The 17,096-nt window shown below is 48.6% G+C and overlaps 1 protein-coding gene across 1 annotated transcript in view; it reads left to right on the top strand.

Annotated features, from left to right (window-relative positions):
* The window catches only part of PINX1 (PIN2 (TERF1) interacting telomerase inhibitor 1), a 268,784-nt gene that overhangs the window by 51,532 nt on the left and 200,156 nt on the right, over positions 1–17,096 (top strand). The window contains exon 5 of the mRNA XM_030195563.1: positions 8,925–9,017. Within this exon, the coding sequence (XP_030051423.1) occupies positions 8,925–9,017 (93 nt within the window). The remainder of the gene's footprint in view (positions 1–8,924; positions 9,018–17,096) is intronic.

Raw genomic sequence — 17,096 nt, 5'->3', positions numbered from 1 at the left:
GGAACTCCTCTCGTATGAGGAAAGCTAAAGAGGTTAGGGCTCTTCAAATTGGAAAAGAGAAGGATGATGAGAGAATAATTGAGGTCTACAAAATCCTGAGTGGTTTAGAAAGAGTAGAAATAAATTGATTTTTTTTTACTCGTTCCAAAAGTACAAAGACTAGGGGACACTCAAGGAAGTTACATGGAAATAATTTCAAAACAAATAGGAGGAAATATTTTTTCACTCAACGAATAGTTAAGCTCTGGAACTCTTTGCTGTAGGATGTGGTAACAGCAGTTAGCGTATCTGGGTTTGAAAAATGTTTGGACAAATTTCTGGAGGAAAAGTCCATACATAGTCTGCTATTGAGACATACATGGGAAGCAACTGCTTGCCCTGGGATTTGTAGTATGGAGTGTTGCCATCATTTGGATTTCTGCCAGGTACTTGTGATCTGACTGGCCACTGTTTGGAAAACAGGATACTAGGCTAGATGGACCATTGGTCTGACCCAGAATGGCTACTCTTATGCTCTTATGTATTTCCTTTCATTACTACTGACTCTGTTCTGAGAAACTGAGGTCCCACCTATGCTATGCACATCGGACATACACTAAGCAATATTGTCCCCCTCTTTCCCTTCTTATTCCATGCTGGGTTATTGATTTACTGGGCCAGCAGTAGAGGCTGACCGAGTTTCAGTTACAGAGCCGAAACTGGCCTCAAACCTTTTTTGGCTGAAAGGCTACAGCCAAGGTTTCAGTTTTGGCTGAAGCTGACTGTGGAAGCTGAAAATGTGTTTTTTGTCCTGTCTGTCGCCCTCCCTCCCTCTCCTCACCTCCGACCAGGAGTTGCCTCTTCCCCCTGCCCACCTGTAGGTACCCTGCTCAGACCTATATTACATTGCCTGGTGGTCTAGGGGTGTAGTCAGGGCAGGAGTGATCCCCAGTTGCTTATGCTGGTTCTGCTCTCAAAATGGCTGCTACGACCTCTAGTGGCAATTTCGCAAGACTGCAGGATGGGCAGACTGTATAGGCCATGTGGTCTTTATTTACTTGCATAAAAACCTAGAAAAATGTAAGAGGTCATGGCAGCCATTTTGAGAGTTGAGCTGAGATGGGCAAGAGTGACTGAGGATCACTCCTACCCTGAATAATACCACTAAACCACCAGGAATTGTAAGGTAGTCTGGGGGCGGGGCTACTCTTTGCATTCTCTTTTTTGTGTGTGTTTATGTAATTTGATTGCATGTAAAGCAGTTATGATATTGCGTAGTAGTTTATATGGTAAACAGAGTGCTCCAAATAAATGCTTTGATACAAAAGTTTAGCTGGAATTTAATTCTGTAAATTTGGGATGATTAAGCTCCTTAGGAATTAGCCTTTCTGTGGAAATATGACATCAGCTGTCATTCCAAATGTGGTGCAAAATCAGCCATTCTAAAAGCACTGTGGCTTTAGTTTTAGTTTTCATTAACTGAAGTCCATGTGTGCTGAGGCTATTTTGCTTGGTGGTAAAATATGATCTTTCATTATTATTATATATATTCTCCGAGGACAAGCAGGCTGCTTGTTCTCACTGATGGGTGACGTCCACGGCAGCCCCTCCAATCGGAATCCTTACTAGCAAAGTCCTTTGCTAGTCCTCGTGCACCCGCGCGGCCGTCTTCCCGCCCGAAACTGGCTCGAGCCGGCCAGTCTTCTTTCGTCCGCACTCGGTACGGCTGTGTTTTTTGCCGTGTCGAGCCCCGGAGAGTCGACCTCGCGCGTCCGTTGTCAAATCGACGTGTTTTTTCTTCGGAAAAGTTTTCAATTCGTTCGGAAAGTGCTCCGCAAACCCCCTTGGGTTTCGTTTGCCCCTTCCCGTACTTCCAGTCTTTGCCCCGGTAAGTTTTCTTTCGTCGTCGGGGTAGGCCTCTTTTCGGCCTCGGTCGAGATTTTTCTCCCTCAAAGTTTTTGGTGCTCAAATTCGTCATTTCGGATTTTGATTTCGCTGGCGTGATTTTTCCGCCCATGACATCGAAGCCTTCCAGCGGCTTCAAGAAGTGCACCCAGTGCGCCCGGGTAATCTCGCTCACTGATAGGCACTCTTCGTGTCTTCAGTGTCTGGGGGCCGAGCACCGTCCTCAGAATTGTAGCCTGTGTTCCCTGTTACAAAGGCGGACTCAGGTAGCGAGATTGGCCCAGTGGAACGTTTTGTTCTCGGGCTCTTCGTCGGCATCGGCACCGGGGTCATCGAGTGCATCGACGTCGTCAGCGTCCAGACCTTCATCCTCGGCTGCCAGTGCATCGAGTGCATCGAGGCATCGGCCCTCTGCATCGGCGCCGAGACATCGGATAGCTGCATCGGCGTCGGTGGTACCGGGACCTCGTCTGCTGATGTCGTCGGACGGTGGTGCATCGTCAGGAGTGCAGGTGAGGGCTGTCCATTCCCCTGCTGGTGGCGGTGAGCCTTCGGGTGGGTCTCCCCCTACCCTGAGGGCTCCTGCGGTACAGCCCCCCCGAGATCGACCTCCTTCGACCTCGGCCCCGAGGAAGCGACGGCTGGATTCTACGTCCTCCTCGTCGTTGCCGGGGAGCTCCGGTGACATGCTTCGGAAGAAGTCGAAGAAGCATCGACACCGGTCTCCTCCCCGCGTCGGCACCGAGAGCTCTGGGTCGCCGAGGGAGTCGGCACCCAGCAGGCATCGGCACCGAGAGGACCGCTCACCCTCTGTTCAGGAGGTGTCGATGCGCTCCACTCTGGACAGCCCGGAACAGCCTCCACGCCCGGAACAGGTTCTGACGTCGACGCCTGCATCGACCTCCATGCCTTTCTCTGCAGCCGCTCTGAACGAGAGCCTCCGGGCCGTTCTCCCAGAGATTCTGGGAGAGCTGTTGCGCCCTACCCCTCCGGTACCGGCGGTGCTTGCGCCTCCGGTACCGTCGAGCGTGGCGCCGGCTGGCCCATCGCCCGGGGTGAGGTCCCCGACGTCGGTACCGCGTGCGGTGCCGACTGCGGCCACCTCCCAGGAGGGCTCCCCGACTACGTCGGCGGAGGGAGCTTCGCCGATGCGGGCGAGGGAGTCTACCTCTCGACGCCCCCATCGTGGACGTGGCTCCACGGAGTCGAGCCGGGCGAGGTTGCAGACACAGGTCCGTGAACTTGTGTCTGACACCGAGGGTGAGGCCTCGTGGGAAGAGGAAGAAGACCCCAGATATTTCTCTGACGAGGAGTCTGAGGGTCTTCCTTCCGATCCCACTCCCTCTCCTGAGAGACAGCTTTCTCCTCCCGAGAGTCTGTCTTTTCCTTCCTTTGTCCGGGAGATGTCTACGGCGATCCCCTTCCCGGTGGTTGTGGAGGACGAGCCCAGGGCTGAAATGTTTGAGCTCCTGGACTATCCTTCTCCACCTAAGGAAGCGTCCACTGTTCCCTTGCACCATGTCCTGAAAAAGACATTGCTTGCGAACTGGACCAAGCCACTAAGTAATCCCCACATCCCCAAGAAGATCGAGTCCCAGTACCGGATCCATGGGGACCCAGAGCTGATGCGCACTCAGTTGCCTCACGACTCTGGAGTTGTGGATCTGGCCCTAAAGAAGGCTAAGAGTTCTAGGGAGCATGCTTCGGCGCCCCCGGGCAAAGACTCTAGAACCTTAGACTCCTTTGGGAGGAAGGCCTACCATTCCTCTATGCTCGTGGCCAAAATCCAGTCTTACCAGCTCTACACGAGCATACACATGCGGAACAATGTGCGGCAGTTGGCGGGCTTGGTTGATGCTCTCCCCCCTGAGCAAGCCAAGCCTTTTCAGGAGGTGGTCAGGCAGCTGAAGGCGTGCAGAAAATTCCTGGCCAGAGGGGTGTATGACACCTTTGATGTTGCGTCCAGGGCCGCTGCTCAAGGTGTGGTGATGCGCAGGCTCTCATGGCTGCGTGCCTCCGACCTGGAAAATAGACTCCAGCAGCGGATTGCGGACTTGCCTTGCCGTGCGGACAATATTTTTGGAGAGAAGGTCGAGCAGGTGGTAGAGCATCTCCACCAGCGGGATACCGCATTCGACAAGTTCTCCCGCCGGCAGCCTTCAGCATCTACCTCTACAGGGCCCAGGCTAAGCCCCAGCGCGCTCGCTCTCGTCAGCAGCGTGCGCCTCAGCAAGGCCCCGCGGCTCCCCAGCAAAAGCAAGGGGCGAGCTTTTGACTGGCTCCAGCAGAGCATAGCCGACATCCAAGTGTCAGTGCCGGGCGACCTGCCAGTCGGAGGGAGGTTGAAAGCTTTTCACCAAAGGTGGCCTCTCATAACCTCCGATCAGTGGGTTCTCCAAATAGTCCGGCAAGGATACACCCTCAATTTGGCCTCAAAACCTCCAAATTGTCCACCGGGAGCTCAGTCTTACAGCTTCCAACACAAGCAGGTACTTGCAGAGGAACTCTCCGCCCTTCTCAGCGCCAATGCGGTCGAGCCCATGCCATCCGGGCAAGAAGGGCTGGGATTCTATTCCAGGTACTTCCTTGTGGAAAAGAAAACAGGGGGGATGCGTCCCATCCTAGACCTAAGGGCCCTGAACAAATATCTGGTCAAAGAAAAGCTCAGGATGCTTTCCCTGGGCACCCTACTTCCCATGATTCAGGAAAACGATTGGCTATGCTCTCTGGACTTGAAGGATGCCTACACACACATCCCGATACTGCCAGCTCACAGACAGTATCTGCGATTTCAGCTGGGCACACGTCACTTCCAGTACTGTGTGCTACCCTTTGGGCTCGCCTCTGCGCCCAGGGTGTTCACAAAGTGCCTGGCTGTAGTAGCAGCGGCACTTCGCAGGCTGGGGGTGCACGTGTTCCCATATCTCGACGATTGGCTGGTGAAGAACACGTCCGAGGCAGGAGCCCTGCAGTCCATGCAGATGACTATTCGCCTCCTGGAGCTACTGGGGTTTGTGATAAATTACCCAAAGTCCCATCTTCTCCCATCACAGAGACTCGAATTCATAGGAGCTCTGCTGGATTCTCGGACGGCTCGCGCCTATCTCCCAGAGGCGAGAGCCAACAACTTGTTGTCCCTCGTCTCGCGGGTGCGAGCGTCCCAGCAGATCACAGCTCGGCAGATGTTGAGGTTGCTGGGCCACATGGCCTCCACAGTTCATGTGACTCCCATGGCCCGCCTTCACATGAGATCTGCTCAATGGACCCTAGCTTCCCAGTGGTTTCAGGCTGCTAGGGATCTAGAAGACGTAATCCACCTGTCCACGAGTTTTCTCGAATCCCTGGATTGGTGGACGATTTGGTCCAATTTGACTCTGGGACGTCCTTTCCAAATTCCTCAGCCACAAAAAGTGCTGACCACGGATGCGTCTCTCCTGGGATGGGGAGCTCATGTCGATGGGCTTCACACCCAAGGAAGCTGGTCCCTCCAGGAACGCGGTCTACAGATCAATCTCCTGGAGTTGCGAGCGATCTGGAACGCTCTGAAGGCTTTCAGAGATCGGCTGTCCCACCAAATTATCCAAATTCAGACAGACAACCAGGTTGCCATGTACTATGTCAACAAGCAGGGGGGCACCGGATCTCGCCCCCTGTGTCAGGAAGCCGTCTGCATGTGGCTCTGGGCTCGCCGTCTCGGCATGGTGCTCCAAGCCACATATCTGGCAGGCGTAAACAACAGTCTGGCCGACAGACTGAGCAGGATTATGCAACCTCACGAGTGGTCGCTCAACTCCAGAGTGGTGCGCCAGATCTTCCAAGCGTGGGGCACCCCCTTGGTGGATCTCTTCGCATCTCGAGCGAACCACAAAGTCCCTCAGTTCTGTTCCAGGCTTCAGGCCCCCGGCAGACTGGCATCGGATGCCTTCCTCCTGGATTGGGGGGAGGGCCTGCTGTATGCTTATCCTCCCATTCCTCTGGTGGGGAAGACTTTGTTGAAACTCAAGCAAGACCGAGGCACCATGATTCTGATTGCTCCTTTTTGGCCGCGTCAGATCTGGTTCCCTCTTCTTCTGGAGTTATCCTCCGAAGAACCGTGGAGATTGGAGTGTTTTCCGACCCTCATCACGCAGGACGAAGGGGCTCTTCTGCATCCCAGCCTCCGGTCCCTGGCTCTCACGGCCTGGATGTTGAGAGCGTAGACTTTGCCTCTTTGGGTCTGTCAGAGGGTGTCTCCCGCGTCTTGCTTGCTTCCAGGAAAGATTCCACTAAGAGGAGTTACTTCTTTCTGTGGAGGAGGTTTGCCGTCTGGTGTGACAGCAAGGCCCTTGCTCCTCGCTCTTGTCCTACACAGACCCTGCTTGAATACCTTCTGCACTTGTCTGAGTCTGGTCTCAAGACCAACTCTGTAAGAGTTCACCTTAGCGCAATCAGTGCATACCATTACCATGTGGAAGGTAAGCCGATCTCAGGACAGCCTTTAGTTGTTCGCTTCATGAGAGGTTTGCTTTTGTCAAAGCCCCCTGTCAAGCCTCCTACAGTGTCATGGGATCTCAATGTCGTTCTCACCCAGCTGATGAAACCTCCTTTTGAGCCACTGAATTCCTGCCATCTGAAGTACTTGACCTGGAAGGTCATTTTCTTGGTGGCAGTTACTTCAGCTCGTAGAGTCAGTGAGCTTCAGGCCCTGGTAGCCCAGGCCCCTTACACCAAATTTCATCATAACAGAGTAGTCCTCCGCACTCACCCTAAGTTCTTGCCAAAGGTCGTGTCGGAGTTCCATCTGAACCAGTCAATTGTCTTGCCAACATTCTTTCCCCGTCCTCATTCCTGCCCTGCTGAACGTCAGCTGCACACATTGGACTGCAAGAGAGCATTGGCCTTCTACCTGGAGCGGACACAGCCCCACAGACAGTCCGCCCAATTGTTTGTTTCTTTTGATCCCAATAGGAGGGGAGTGGCTGTAGGGAAACGCACCATATCCAATTGGCTAGCAGATTGCATTTCCTTCACTTACGCCCAGGCGGGGCTGGCTCTTGAGGGTCATGTCACGGCTCATAATGTTAGAGCCATGGCTGCGTCGGTAGCCCACTTGAAGTCAGCCTCCATTGAAGAAATTTGCAAAGCTGCGACGTGGTCATCTGTCCACACATTCACATCTCATTACTGCCTGCAGCAGGATACCCGACGCGACAGTCGGTTCGGGCAGTCAGTTCTTCAGAACCTGTTTGGGCTTTAGGATCCAACTCCACCCCCCGAGGGCCCTGTTTGTTCTGTTCCAGGCTGCACTCTCAGTTAGTTGGTAAATTTTTTTAGGTCAATCTCAGTTATGTCCTCGCCGTTGCGAGGCCCAATTGACCATGGTTGTTGTTTTGAGTGAGCCTGGGGGCTAGGGATACCCCATCAGTGAGAACAAGCAGCCTGCTTGTCCTCGGAGAAAGCGAATGCTACATACCTGTAGAAGGTATTCTCCGAGGACAGCAGGCTGATTGTTCTCACAAACCCGCCCGCCTCCCCTTTGGAGTTGTGTCTTCCCTTGTATTGTCTTGCTACATACTGGACTGGCCGGCTCGAGCCGGTTTCGGGCGGGAAGACGGCCGCGCATGCGTGGTGCGCGCGGGTGCGCGAGGACTAGCAAAGGACTTTGCTAGTAAGGATTCCGATTGGAGGGGCTGCCGTGGACGTCACCCATCAGTGAGAACAATCAGCCTGCTGTCCTCGGAGAATACCTTCTACAGGTATGTAGCATTCGCTTTCTGGTTTAGATGTTATTAGGGTTATTCCAAAGAATTTTCAGACTCTGTTGGGTATGATGAAGATGCAGCGATGTAATCAAACTTGTGGCGTGCCGTGCAGAAGCTAGATTTTATGAGAAAAGAACCTGCACTGATTGTTTTCAAATATAAGTACTGGTCAGCTTAGTGTTAGTGGGGAAATATTACATTGAAATGACATTTATATATTAGAAAATAAGTTAGCTGATATTCAAAACTGTTTAATCAGACAGGAATGGCTTCTACATGGTTAAATAATGTTTTAGCACCTAACCGCAGATATTCAGCAGGAGATAACCGGTTATCTTCCGCTGAATATCTAGGGATGTAGTCACGGTTAGTGGCTAGCCGCTAACAGGCTATATCGCGCAGCAGCTTGGTATTAAATAGCAGTGTTGAACGCCGGCGGCAGGCAGCCAAAGCGCTACCCGCTGCTGCCTGAATATCGGGCGGTAAATTCTCTTAATTGTAATTTTTCAGAGCATATAGTCCTCACATTCAGTAACATCAATTTGGGTAAGCATAAAAAGCTGGTAATCATGATTTTTTTTTCACACATTCTCACAAATTTCCTATCTCAGAGGATGTTTAACTACATCTGTATTGACTTGGGAATAAACGTGATAGATGTGTTGAGAAGTCCTTGTTAAAATTGCTCTCCCAGTTGTCAGTCTGTGCTTGCAGTTCTTGAGACTGGAGAGTGGTAATCTGTGGATTTAGCAGAGGGCTGCCAATTGCAAGCTCCAATCCCCAGTGGGCCTTATTGGTTGCGTGAATGTGAACCAATCTTTAGTTTCCAGTTTCAGCTTGGGCTGAAACAGGCCATAAGTTTCAGCTGTAGTTTGTTTCGGCCAAAAGTATTTAGACAGTTTTGATAGCAGTTTCTGTTTCAGCCAAAACTGGGGGGGGGGGGGGAACGGGACAATTTTGGTCAGCCTCTACACAGCAGGAAGGAAGCACCCAGTGTTTTTATTGGTGGTCATGCTCAAGTATAGCTTTGCGCTTGATCTCCTAAGATCAGAGTCTGTGCTTCTTTGGTTGGAAACAACCAAGAATAAGCTAGAAAGCCTTCCTTCAGAAGCTAAAATGAAATGAATTAGGCACTTGTACTTGGTGGTAGGGTTCATTCTCGCAGCTTACACATGGATGATAATCAGTGAAGAAGGATATTGTTCTAATACCTTAAACCAAACAAATAAGGAACAAATCAGTAGTTTGAAGAGCATACAGAGAGATGAAAGCTAAAATTGATTTATGTTTGTGTTTCAGAGTCATCAGAGTGCCAGCAGAAGAAAACATTCAGCCTTGAAGAGAAATCTAAGGCCTCCAGAAAGCGTGTTCACTATATGAAATTTGCCAAAGGTAGGAACTTGGTTTTGCAGTATATTGTGAGCAATTTCTCTCGGTGAAAGAAGCTAAAAAGCCCATCTTGGAGCTGAAGGTGAGTATTTAGAAGTGTCCTTAGTGGTGTTGCTTTTGTGCCTGCTTTCAGTTTCTGCGGATCTGCAGTGGAAAAATTTTATTGTGTCCTAAACAATTTGGGCATAGGCTCTTACTGCTGCACACTCTTCCCAATGTACTGCTCTGCAGCTTCTCCTATGTAGTTTAACCACTTCAGTGCAAAAGAGTGTGCACAAGGAGCAGAATGCCTCCTTTAGTGAGCTCCTTGGGGCGACCTTGTCGCTGTTTTATTTCACTTTTTACGATAATATCCTCTGAAGATTCTTAGTTCTTGTCCACCTCTCTCAGCCTATTTTGACTTTGTTGTCAGAGCCAGCTCTGCCTGCTCTATTCCAGTCTTCTGTATTTATCCAACCCTCTCCTTAGGGTAAACTACCTTCTCTTTTATGCCATCTTCAGTACCTGCTTCTTGTGTCCCCCCCTCCCCACCCCCACCCCCACCTTTCACCTAGGATGCTCTTGCTCTTTCACTTTTTCCTTGGTGAATTGCAGGCCTTTACTATTTAAAACTTCTGCTCTTTGTGGTATAACTCTTTTGCACCATATTCTGTCTCATGGAAACCTGGCTCCGCAATGGTGAGGAATCTATCCTGTATCAGTGTCTTCCAGTGGGCTATATTGTTTTGTATCCAGATCTTCTAAACAAGGTGATACATAGTAACATAGTAGATGACGGCAGAAAAAAACCTGCACGGTCCATCCAGTCTGCCCAACAAGATAAACTCATATGTGCTACTTTTTGTGTATACCTTACTTTGATTTGTACCTGTCCTCTTCAGGGCACAGACCATATAAGTCTGCCCAGCACTATCCCTGCCTCCCAACCACCATCCCCGCCTCCCACCACCGGCTCTGGCACAGACCGTATAAGTCTGCCCAGCAGCATCCCCGCCACCGGCTCTGCCACCCAATCTTGGCTAAGCTCCTTAGGATCCATTCCTTCTGAATGTAGAAGCCTGCCCTTGCAGATCAGCAACATGGCCGCGCAGGCTTCTGTTTCTGTGAGTCTGACATCCTGTGCAGGACGTCAGACTCACAGAAACAGAAGCCTGCACGGCCACATTGAGTGGCCTAGTGGTTAGAGTGGTGGACTTTGGTCCTGGGGAACTGGGTTCGATTCTCACTGCAGCTCCTTGTGACTCTGGGCAAGTGACTTAACCCTCCATTGCCCCAGGTACAAATAAGTACTTGTACACAATATGTAAGCCGCATTGAGCCTGCCATGAGTGGGAAAGCGCGGGATACAAATGTAACAAAAAAAAAAAAACTCGGGGCCAGGGGGGGTGGTGGCAGGGGGTTTAAAGTTGTCTTACATACATACTTCTGCAATTGCTGCAGTGCTGTTTTTTTTTTCCTTTACTCTCTCTCTCTCGGGCACGGGACGGGACACGAGCGGTGAAGTCTCTGCTCTCTCTCGCCTCTCTCTCCGGTCGTGTCGCAGTTGTCATTACCAGTGACATCCCCTTTGCTGAGCTATTTCCTACATGCCTTCTGTACCTGGAATCCCTACTGCTCATTTAGCCATTTGTCCTCCAGTTTATATACTGTTTTATTTCTCACCTTTGCTGCCATCTTCTTTTTGGGATTCCCTTTCTCAAACTTCATCTGATGCTTCTGAAAGGTTTTCTAATCTACTGTTTGTAGGAGATTTTAATTTCCACTTTGTTAATCCTTTCCAACACAGAATGTTTGTTTCCTCTCTTTGATATCCTTCTGACTTCACCAACACCTCTCTTTACCTACACACAGTAGGATATACCCTAGACCCTGTCATTTCTAAATTGGGTATCTCTCTTCCACTCTTCACAAAATTTGCTCTGTTCCATGCTCTTGATCTGATTACGTCCTGATTCTTTTTAACTGCTTAGTTTTCAGTTTCTGATGTTCCTTCAGCCCTCTCTCTGAAGGGTAGGTAAAATATATTGAGCCTTCATCCCTACTTTTAGTTTTCACTTTCTGCAAGACTTTGCTGATCTGTCTCTTACAGGGCATGTTGTTTCTTGGGATTCCATTCTTTTCACTGCTCTGGATACTATTGCCCCACTAAAAAGTGATTTCTTGCTCTGCTCACTGGTATCCTTGGTACCATCCTGTTTGAAGACTTCTCCATCACCAGGTTAGACGAGCTGAGCACCTCTGGCAGGAATTGCAGACTCCCAGTGATCTTGCCCTGTGCAAAAGTATTCGTCAGTTCTATCGTAGCAAAGTAAAAGAAGAATGTACTACTTTACATAATCAGTAACTCAGTTAACCGGCCTAAAGCGTTGTTTTCTGTTTTGGGTATCTTGATGTCAGGTGGAACAAAGCCTTCCTCTCTCACATCAAGACTCCTTTGCAAATCATTTTTTATTATCTTCTTTCTTCATTTGACTCCATAACTGTAGTCGTACGTGGTCATTCTACAGCGGATCAGGTCAAACAGTCAGAATCAAGATTCACTGCAAGGGTCAACTATTGACTACATCCTGGTCTTGCTTGAATTTACTCAGCAAAATCAGATATGTGCTAGCTTGACCCATTTTCCTCCTCTTGGATATGAGCTTTTTCTCTAGGGCTTATGGCCATTTTTCTCACTATTTCAGTCAGTCTTGACAGTGGTGATGTCCCTGTTGCCTGGAAACATTCTTTAGTTTGCCTTCTTTTGAAAAAAAAACCATCTTTGGATCCTAGCATACTCCCGAATTACAGAGCACTTTCTGACCTTTCTTATAGCTCCAGAAGGCTGTGTTCTCACAACTTCTCCAGCATGCTGAGGCCACTAATACCCTACAACCATGCCAATAAGGTTTTCAGCCTGGACATTGCACAGAAACCACAGCCCTGTCCAGTATCACAGTATCTTGGATTCTGGTAGTTTGTTCTTGTGATATCCCTTGATCTGTCATCCACCTTTGATTTAGTTGATCATACATTAATATTTTCTACACTTTCAGCCATTGGCCTTTCTGGTAAAGTCCTTCAGTGATTTACATAATTTCTGTCTGAGATACCCTTTTCGGTCATCTTATCCTCTATCTCAACTCGCCAGCAGTTAGAGTGCAGTATGCCCCAAGATTCAGTCCTAACTCTTTTTACTTTTTAACATTTATTTCCGTTCACTTCAATTTGGTTCTATGTCACGGCATATCCACTTATTATGCAGGCTATATCCTGTTATTAGCCCAGTTTGATTGCTCTTATTCTATCTCAGTCAAGTGCAGTCCTATCTGAATACTGTTGCAGATAGGCTTGCAGCTAATTATTTCATCATGAATCCAGATAAGACAAAGGCAACATTCTCCTTCATTCTCACCTCAACTATTCAATAAACCAATTGTTCTTGTTAGTTGGGTGTTTCCTTTAATCAGTTCCTTAATTTTGATCTCCAGATATCTCATGTTGCTTGATAGTGTTTGGGCCGTAGCCAGTTCCGTTCAGTCTTCCCTACTCTACCCATCTCCTCAGATTACCTTGCTTCTTGCACATGTCATATCATGTCTTGACTATCACTGTCTATGCTGGAATTACTTCTGCCTCAGTTAAATGTCTTCAGACACTACAGAGAACTGTTGTCCACATTCTTTGTTATGCGAAACGCTTCGACCATGTTATTCCCTTACTTACACAGCATCATTGGCTGCCTGTAAAATTTACGAATGTGGTTCAGAGTCCTATCTATCACTCACAGGGCTATTCGTACAGGCCACCCATCTTATCTTGCCTTACATATCATTCCTTATACGTCTTCATTCTGTCTACAGCTGGCTTATAATTAAGTATTTCTACTACAGCTTGTGCCACCTTCTTTTAGCCTCTGGAACACACTCCCTTATAGCTCTTCAACTTGAATCCGCTTTTGCTAAATTTAAAGCTGGCTTAAAGACTTGCCTCTTTACCTAGGCCTTCTGTACTGCCTAATACCCTCGGGGACCATGGCCTGGTTCTGTGTGCCTGCTGTATCCCTCTATGCTCTTTTCCCACATCTGTTGATAATGTTTCTGATTTTATGGAGGTTGTAAACAGCTTTGCTTTGTACATGTATGAAAAGGTGGTATATAAAAAACATAACAAAAACATGCATGTGCCCCTCATGTGCATTTGATAGCCCTGCTTGTCCACAGAGAATTCCTGTTACAGATGAGCAGCTTCTGTTTTGGAGAGGTTGAAGGCAGATGTTTTCTAGGCAGGACCAACATGACTGATTGGGGCTTATCTTTTCTCTGCTGTAATGAGCAAATGTGATGTAAAAGTTTTGCTCTGCATTCCACTTGGGCATCCTGTCCTCCCCCATTGGTTACATGTGTTCTTTAAACATTGCGCAAGTTTGTTATAATGTGTTGTCTTTCAGCAGCACACTGGAATTGTAGAGGGGAGGAAGAGTGGGGTCAGAGATTTGTAATGAAATTCTAAAGTCCCAGTATAGCAATGATATGCCTTGTGTGGCATCTTCTTTGCAGCTGCAACCCAGAATTCTGTACAGATGTTGTGAGGGATTTGGTAAAAGAAGTAAAGTGTGGTATGATTCTGGAATATTTATTAGTCCTGAGGATCAGGATAGTGAGGAAAGCAGGGAGGGATGAATCAAAGGCAGAAGAAGGAAAGTTGAGCTCTTGAGGGATGTTTGAAATAGATTTGATTTTGTGATGGGGGAAAAGTAGAGTTCAGATTTTATGGAAAAAGGTACAACTCTGGGCCAAAAATCAGTGAAGTGATAGGAAGAAGGGAGAGAGTAGTGAGATGTGCAGGAGCAGCACTCTCCTGGGGGTTTTGAGGACCAATAGGGGTACTAGTGGTTTAGTGGATTCTCAGTGGGAGTGAGGGAAGCTAGTTAGCTTCTTCTTAGGAAAAATATGATGTGATAACGTAGCTTGAAAGACTGTAGGGTAAAAATTTGACATGAGGTAAGAGTACTTGTGTGAATTAAGTTGATAAGAAATGGCAGACACATGGAGAGTTATGTTAAGAAATGTTGAACATTACTGCCAACTTGCATTTGAATTTATGGTTAACTGCTTCCAAAACTGCCTTGCTCAGATCCTGAAGAAGCCTGTTACCAACCCTGTTTTGTGGAATGGTATGACTTCATTGGAACAACATGAACACGGATCTATGTCTGTCTTGTGAAGAGACTTTCTGGATTATTCAGAAAGCCATTGCAGACAAAACATAATAATATCTTTGACAAAGGTTGTATGCAGCCATCTTTTGATGCACCAAATAATAATCAGTATCATCCTGAATCTTGTCTCTTTCAAAAGCCAGGAAGAACATTAACTTTCCCAAATGTGTACGTTCCGGCTGATGCACACAGCCAGCACATCATGCTATAAGTTTCCAGATTGCCTTGGAGAGCTTAGATCGGTCTTTCAGTTATAGTAATATCCACTACATGTCTCTATCAGAATTTGGGCTGAAGCTCAGTGGCGTAGCAAGGGTGGGGCGGTGGGGGCGGTCTGCCCCGGGTGTCCGCGGGTGGGGGGTGCGCCGTCGCGCCTCTTCTCCTGCCACCGCCTGCCTTTTTCTTTTTTTTTTTAAAATTCGTGCAGCCACGCAGGCAGCGCTTTGCGTCTGCCCTGCGTGTGCTGTGAAAGAAGTAAATCGCCAGCGCTCGTGTCGGGCCTTCCCTCGATGTCCTGCCCTTGAGGAAATAGGAAGTTACCTCACAAGAGGGCGGGACATCGAGGGAAGGCCCGACGCGAGTGCTGGCGATTTACTTCTTTCACAGCACACGCAGGGCAGACGCGAAGCGCTGCCTGCGTGGCTGCACGGATTTAAAAGAAAAAGGCAGGCGGTGGCAGGAGAAGAGGGCTCTGTGGCTCTCAATGGAGGGGGAGAGCTCAGAGGGGAGAAGGGGGTTGGAGAGGGGGTGGGGGAGTTCAGAGGAGGGGTGCTCAGAGGGGAGAAGGGGATTGGAGAGGGTGGGGGTGATCAGAGGGGAGAATGGGGATTGGGGAGGGTGGGGGTGCTCAGAGGGGAGAATGGGGATTGGGGAGGGGAGGGGTGGTCAGAAGGGTACTCAGAGGGGAGAAGGGGATTGGGGAGGGATGCTCAGAGGTGAGAAGGGGATTGGGGAGGGTGGGGGTGCTCAGAGGGGAGAATGGGGATTGGAGAGGGGTGGGGTGCTCAGAAGGGTACTCAGAGGTGAGAAGGGGATAGGGGACGGGTGGGGGAGTTCAGAAGGGTACTCAGAGGTGAGAAGGGGATTGGGGAGGGGTGGGGGAGTTCAGAGGAGGGATGCTCAGAGGTGAGAAGGGGATTGGGGAGGGGTGGGGGGTGCTCAGAGGGGATAAGGGGACTGGGGAGGGAAGTGCTCATGGGAGAAGGGGTCTGAAACTGGAACTGGAGGCTGAAAAGGGGCAGGGGCTGAAACTGTGGGGACTGGGGGCTTTAAAGGGGACAGGGAGAACTGGCTGGGGCTGAAGCTCGGGACTGGTGAGAGAAAAGGGCTGGGGTTGAAACTAGGGGCTGAAAAGGGGACAGGGAGAAGTGGCTGGGGGCTGAAGCCCAGGACTGATGGGAGAAAAGGGCTGGGGACTGGTGGGATAGTGGGGCTGAAAAGGGTGGCAGGTGGGAGATGTGGGCTGGAACTGGAACTAGGTGCAGGTGGAAAGAGGGGGCTGAAAAGAGGGGGCAGAGAGAGGGGACAGACCCTGGATGGAAGGAGGGGAGCGTGAGGGAGGGCAGACCCTAGATGGATGGGAGAGGGAGGGCAGACGGATCGAAGGGGCAGAGAGAAAAGGGCAGATGGTGGGTGGAAGGGGGAGAGAGAAAGAGGGCAGATGGTGGATGGAAGGGGCAGAGAGAGAGAGAGGGCAGACACTGGATGGAAGGGACATTAGAGAGGGCAGACACTGGATTTCAGAGAGAGAGAGCGAAGACAGATGCTGGATGGAAGGAAGACAGTGAAAAGACGATGAGGAAAGCAGAAACCAGAGACAACAAACTGTAAATAAAATATATATTTTTTATTTTTTTGCTTTAGGGTATAGTATTGTATCTGTGTTTATGTGTTAATAAATGTTTATAAATAGAACATATAAATAAGGTAATCATTTTATTGGACTAATTTTTAATACATTTTGACTTAACATTCAGAGAACAAAACCCCCTTCCTCAGGTCAGGATAGGATACTATAACAGCACTATACTGTATTGACCTGAGGAAGGAGGTTTTGGCCTCTGAAAACTAAATGTATTAGTCCAATAAAAAGGTATTTTATTTTCTATATTTGTTTTATTTCTATTTGTTAATTTGTAAAGTGGTGATCGGATTTGTTAGTTTTTTCAAATTTACATCCACTGTTTTTATATTTTGCACAGTACTAGGGGACATTTTCTGTTTCTGTGGTGTTGCGTTGTATGCAGAGTCTGGCATCGGGGGTTCAGTTTAATTTTTGTCTAAATAGAAAGTTTGATTACTTATTCTATAGTGGATTAGGGTGTATCTGTGTTTGTGAAAAAGACATGGCTTTCGGTTGGCATTGACTGTGCAGGATCGACGATCTGTACTAATTTGTCAGTTTTCGTTTTACAATAGGTGAATTGATATTCTAGTGCTCACTGTAGCGTTTAAGATGCTTGTGTGACTTGTAGAAATGACTGCTTATGGTATGGTAGAATTGCGCTATAGGTGCTGAGTGTTTTGTATTCTCAGTATGCCTAGTACTGGATTTGGGGGGGGGGATGTTAAAAAATGACCGGCCCCGGGTGTCAACTACCCTAGCTACGCCACTGCTGAAGCTAATATCTTCCTTCAAATGTTCCATTGTGGATTAAGAACTCGTTAAATGGTCTGTATTCTCAATTGAGAAGGGTTGAAAGTAGGGTTCCCCAGGGGTCTTTGCTGGGACCTCCACTTTTTAACATATTTATAAATGATCTAGAGATGGGAATAACTAGTGAAGTAATTTAAATTTGCTGATGACACAAAGTTATTCAAAATTGTTAAATTGCAAGAGGATTGCGAAAAATTTCAAGAAGATCTTAATGGGACGGGGAGAC

This window comes from Microcaecilia unicolor, chromosome 3 (genome assembly GCF_901765095.1).
Source record: "Microcaecilia unicolor chromosome 3, aMicUni1.1, whole genome shotgun sequence".
NCBI classification, from domain to species: domain Eukaryota; kingdom Metazoa; phylum Chordata; class Amphibia; order Gymnophiona; family Siphonopidae; genus Microcaecilia; species Microcaecilia unicolor.
Note: the sequence above shows the minus strand (reverse complement) of the source record. Positions and strands in the feature narration are given on the sequence as shown.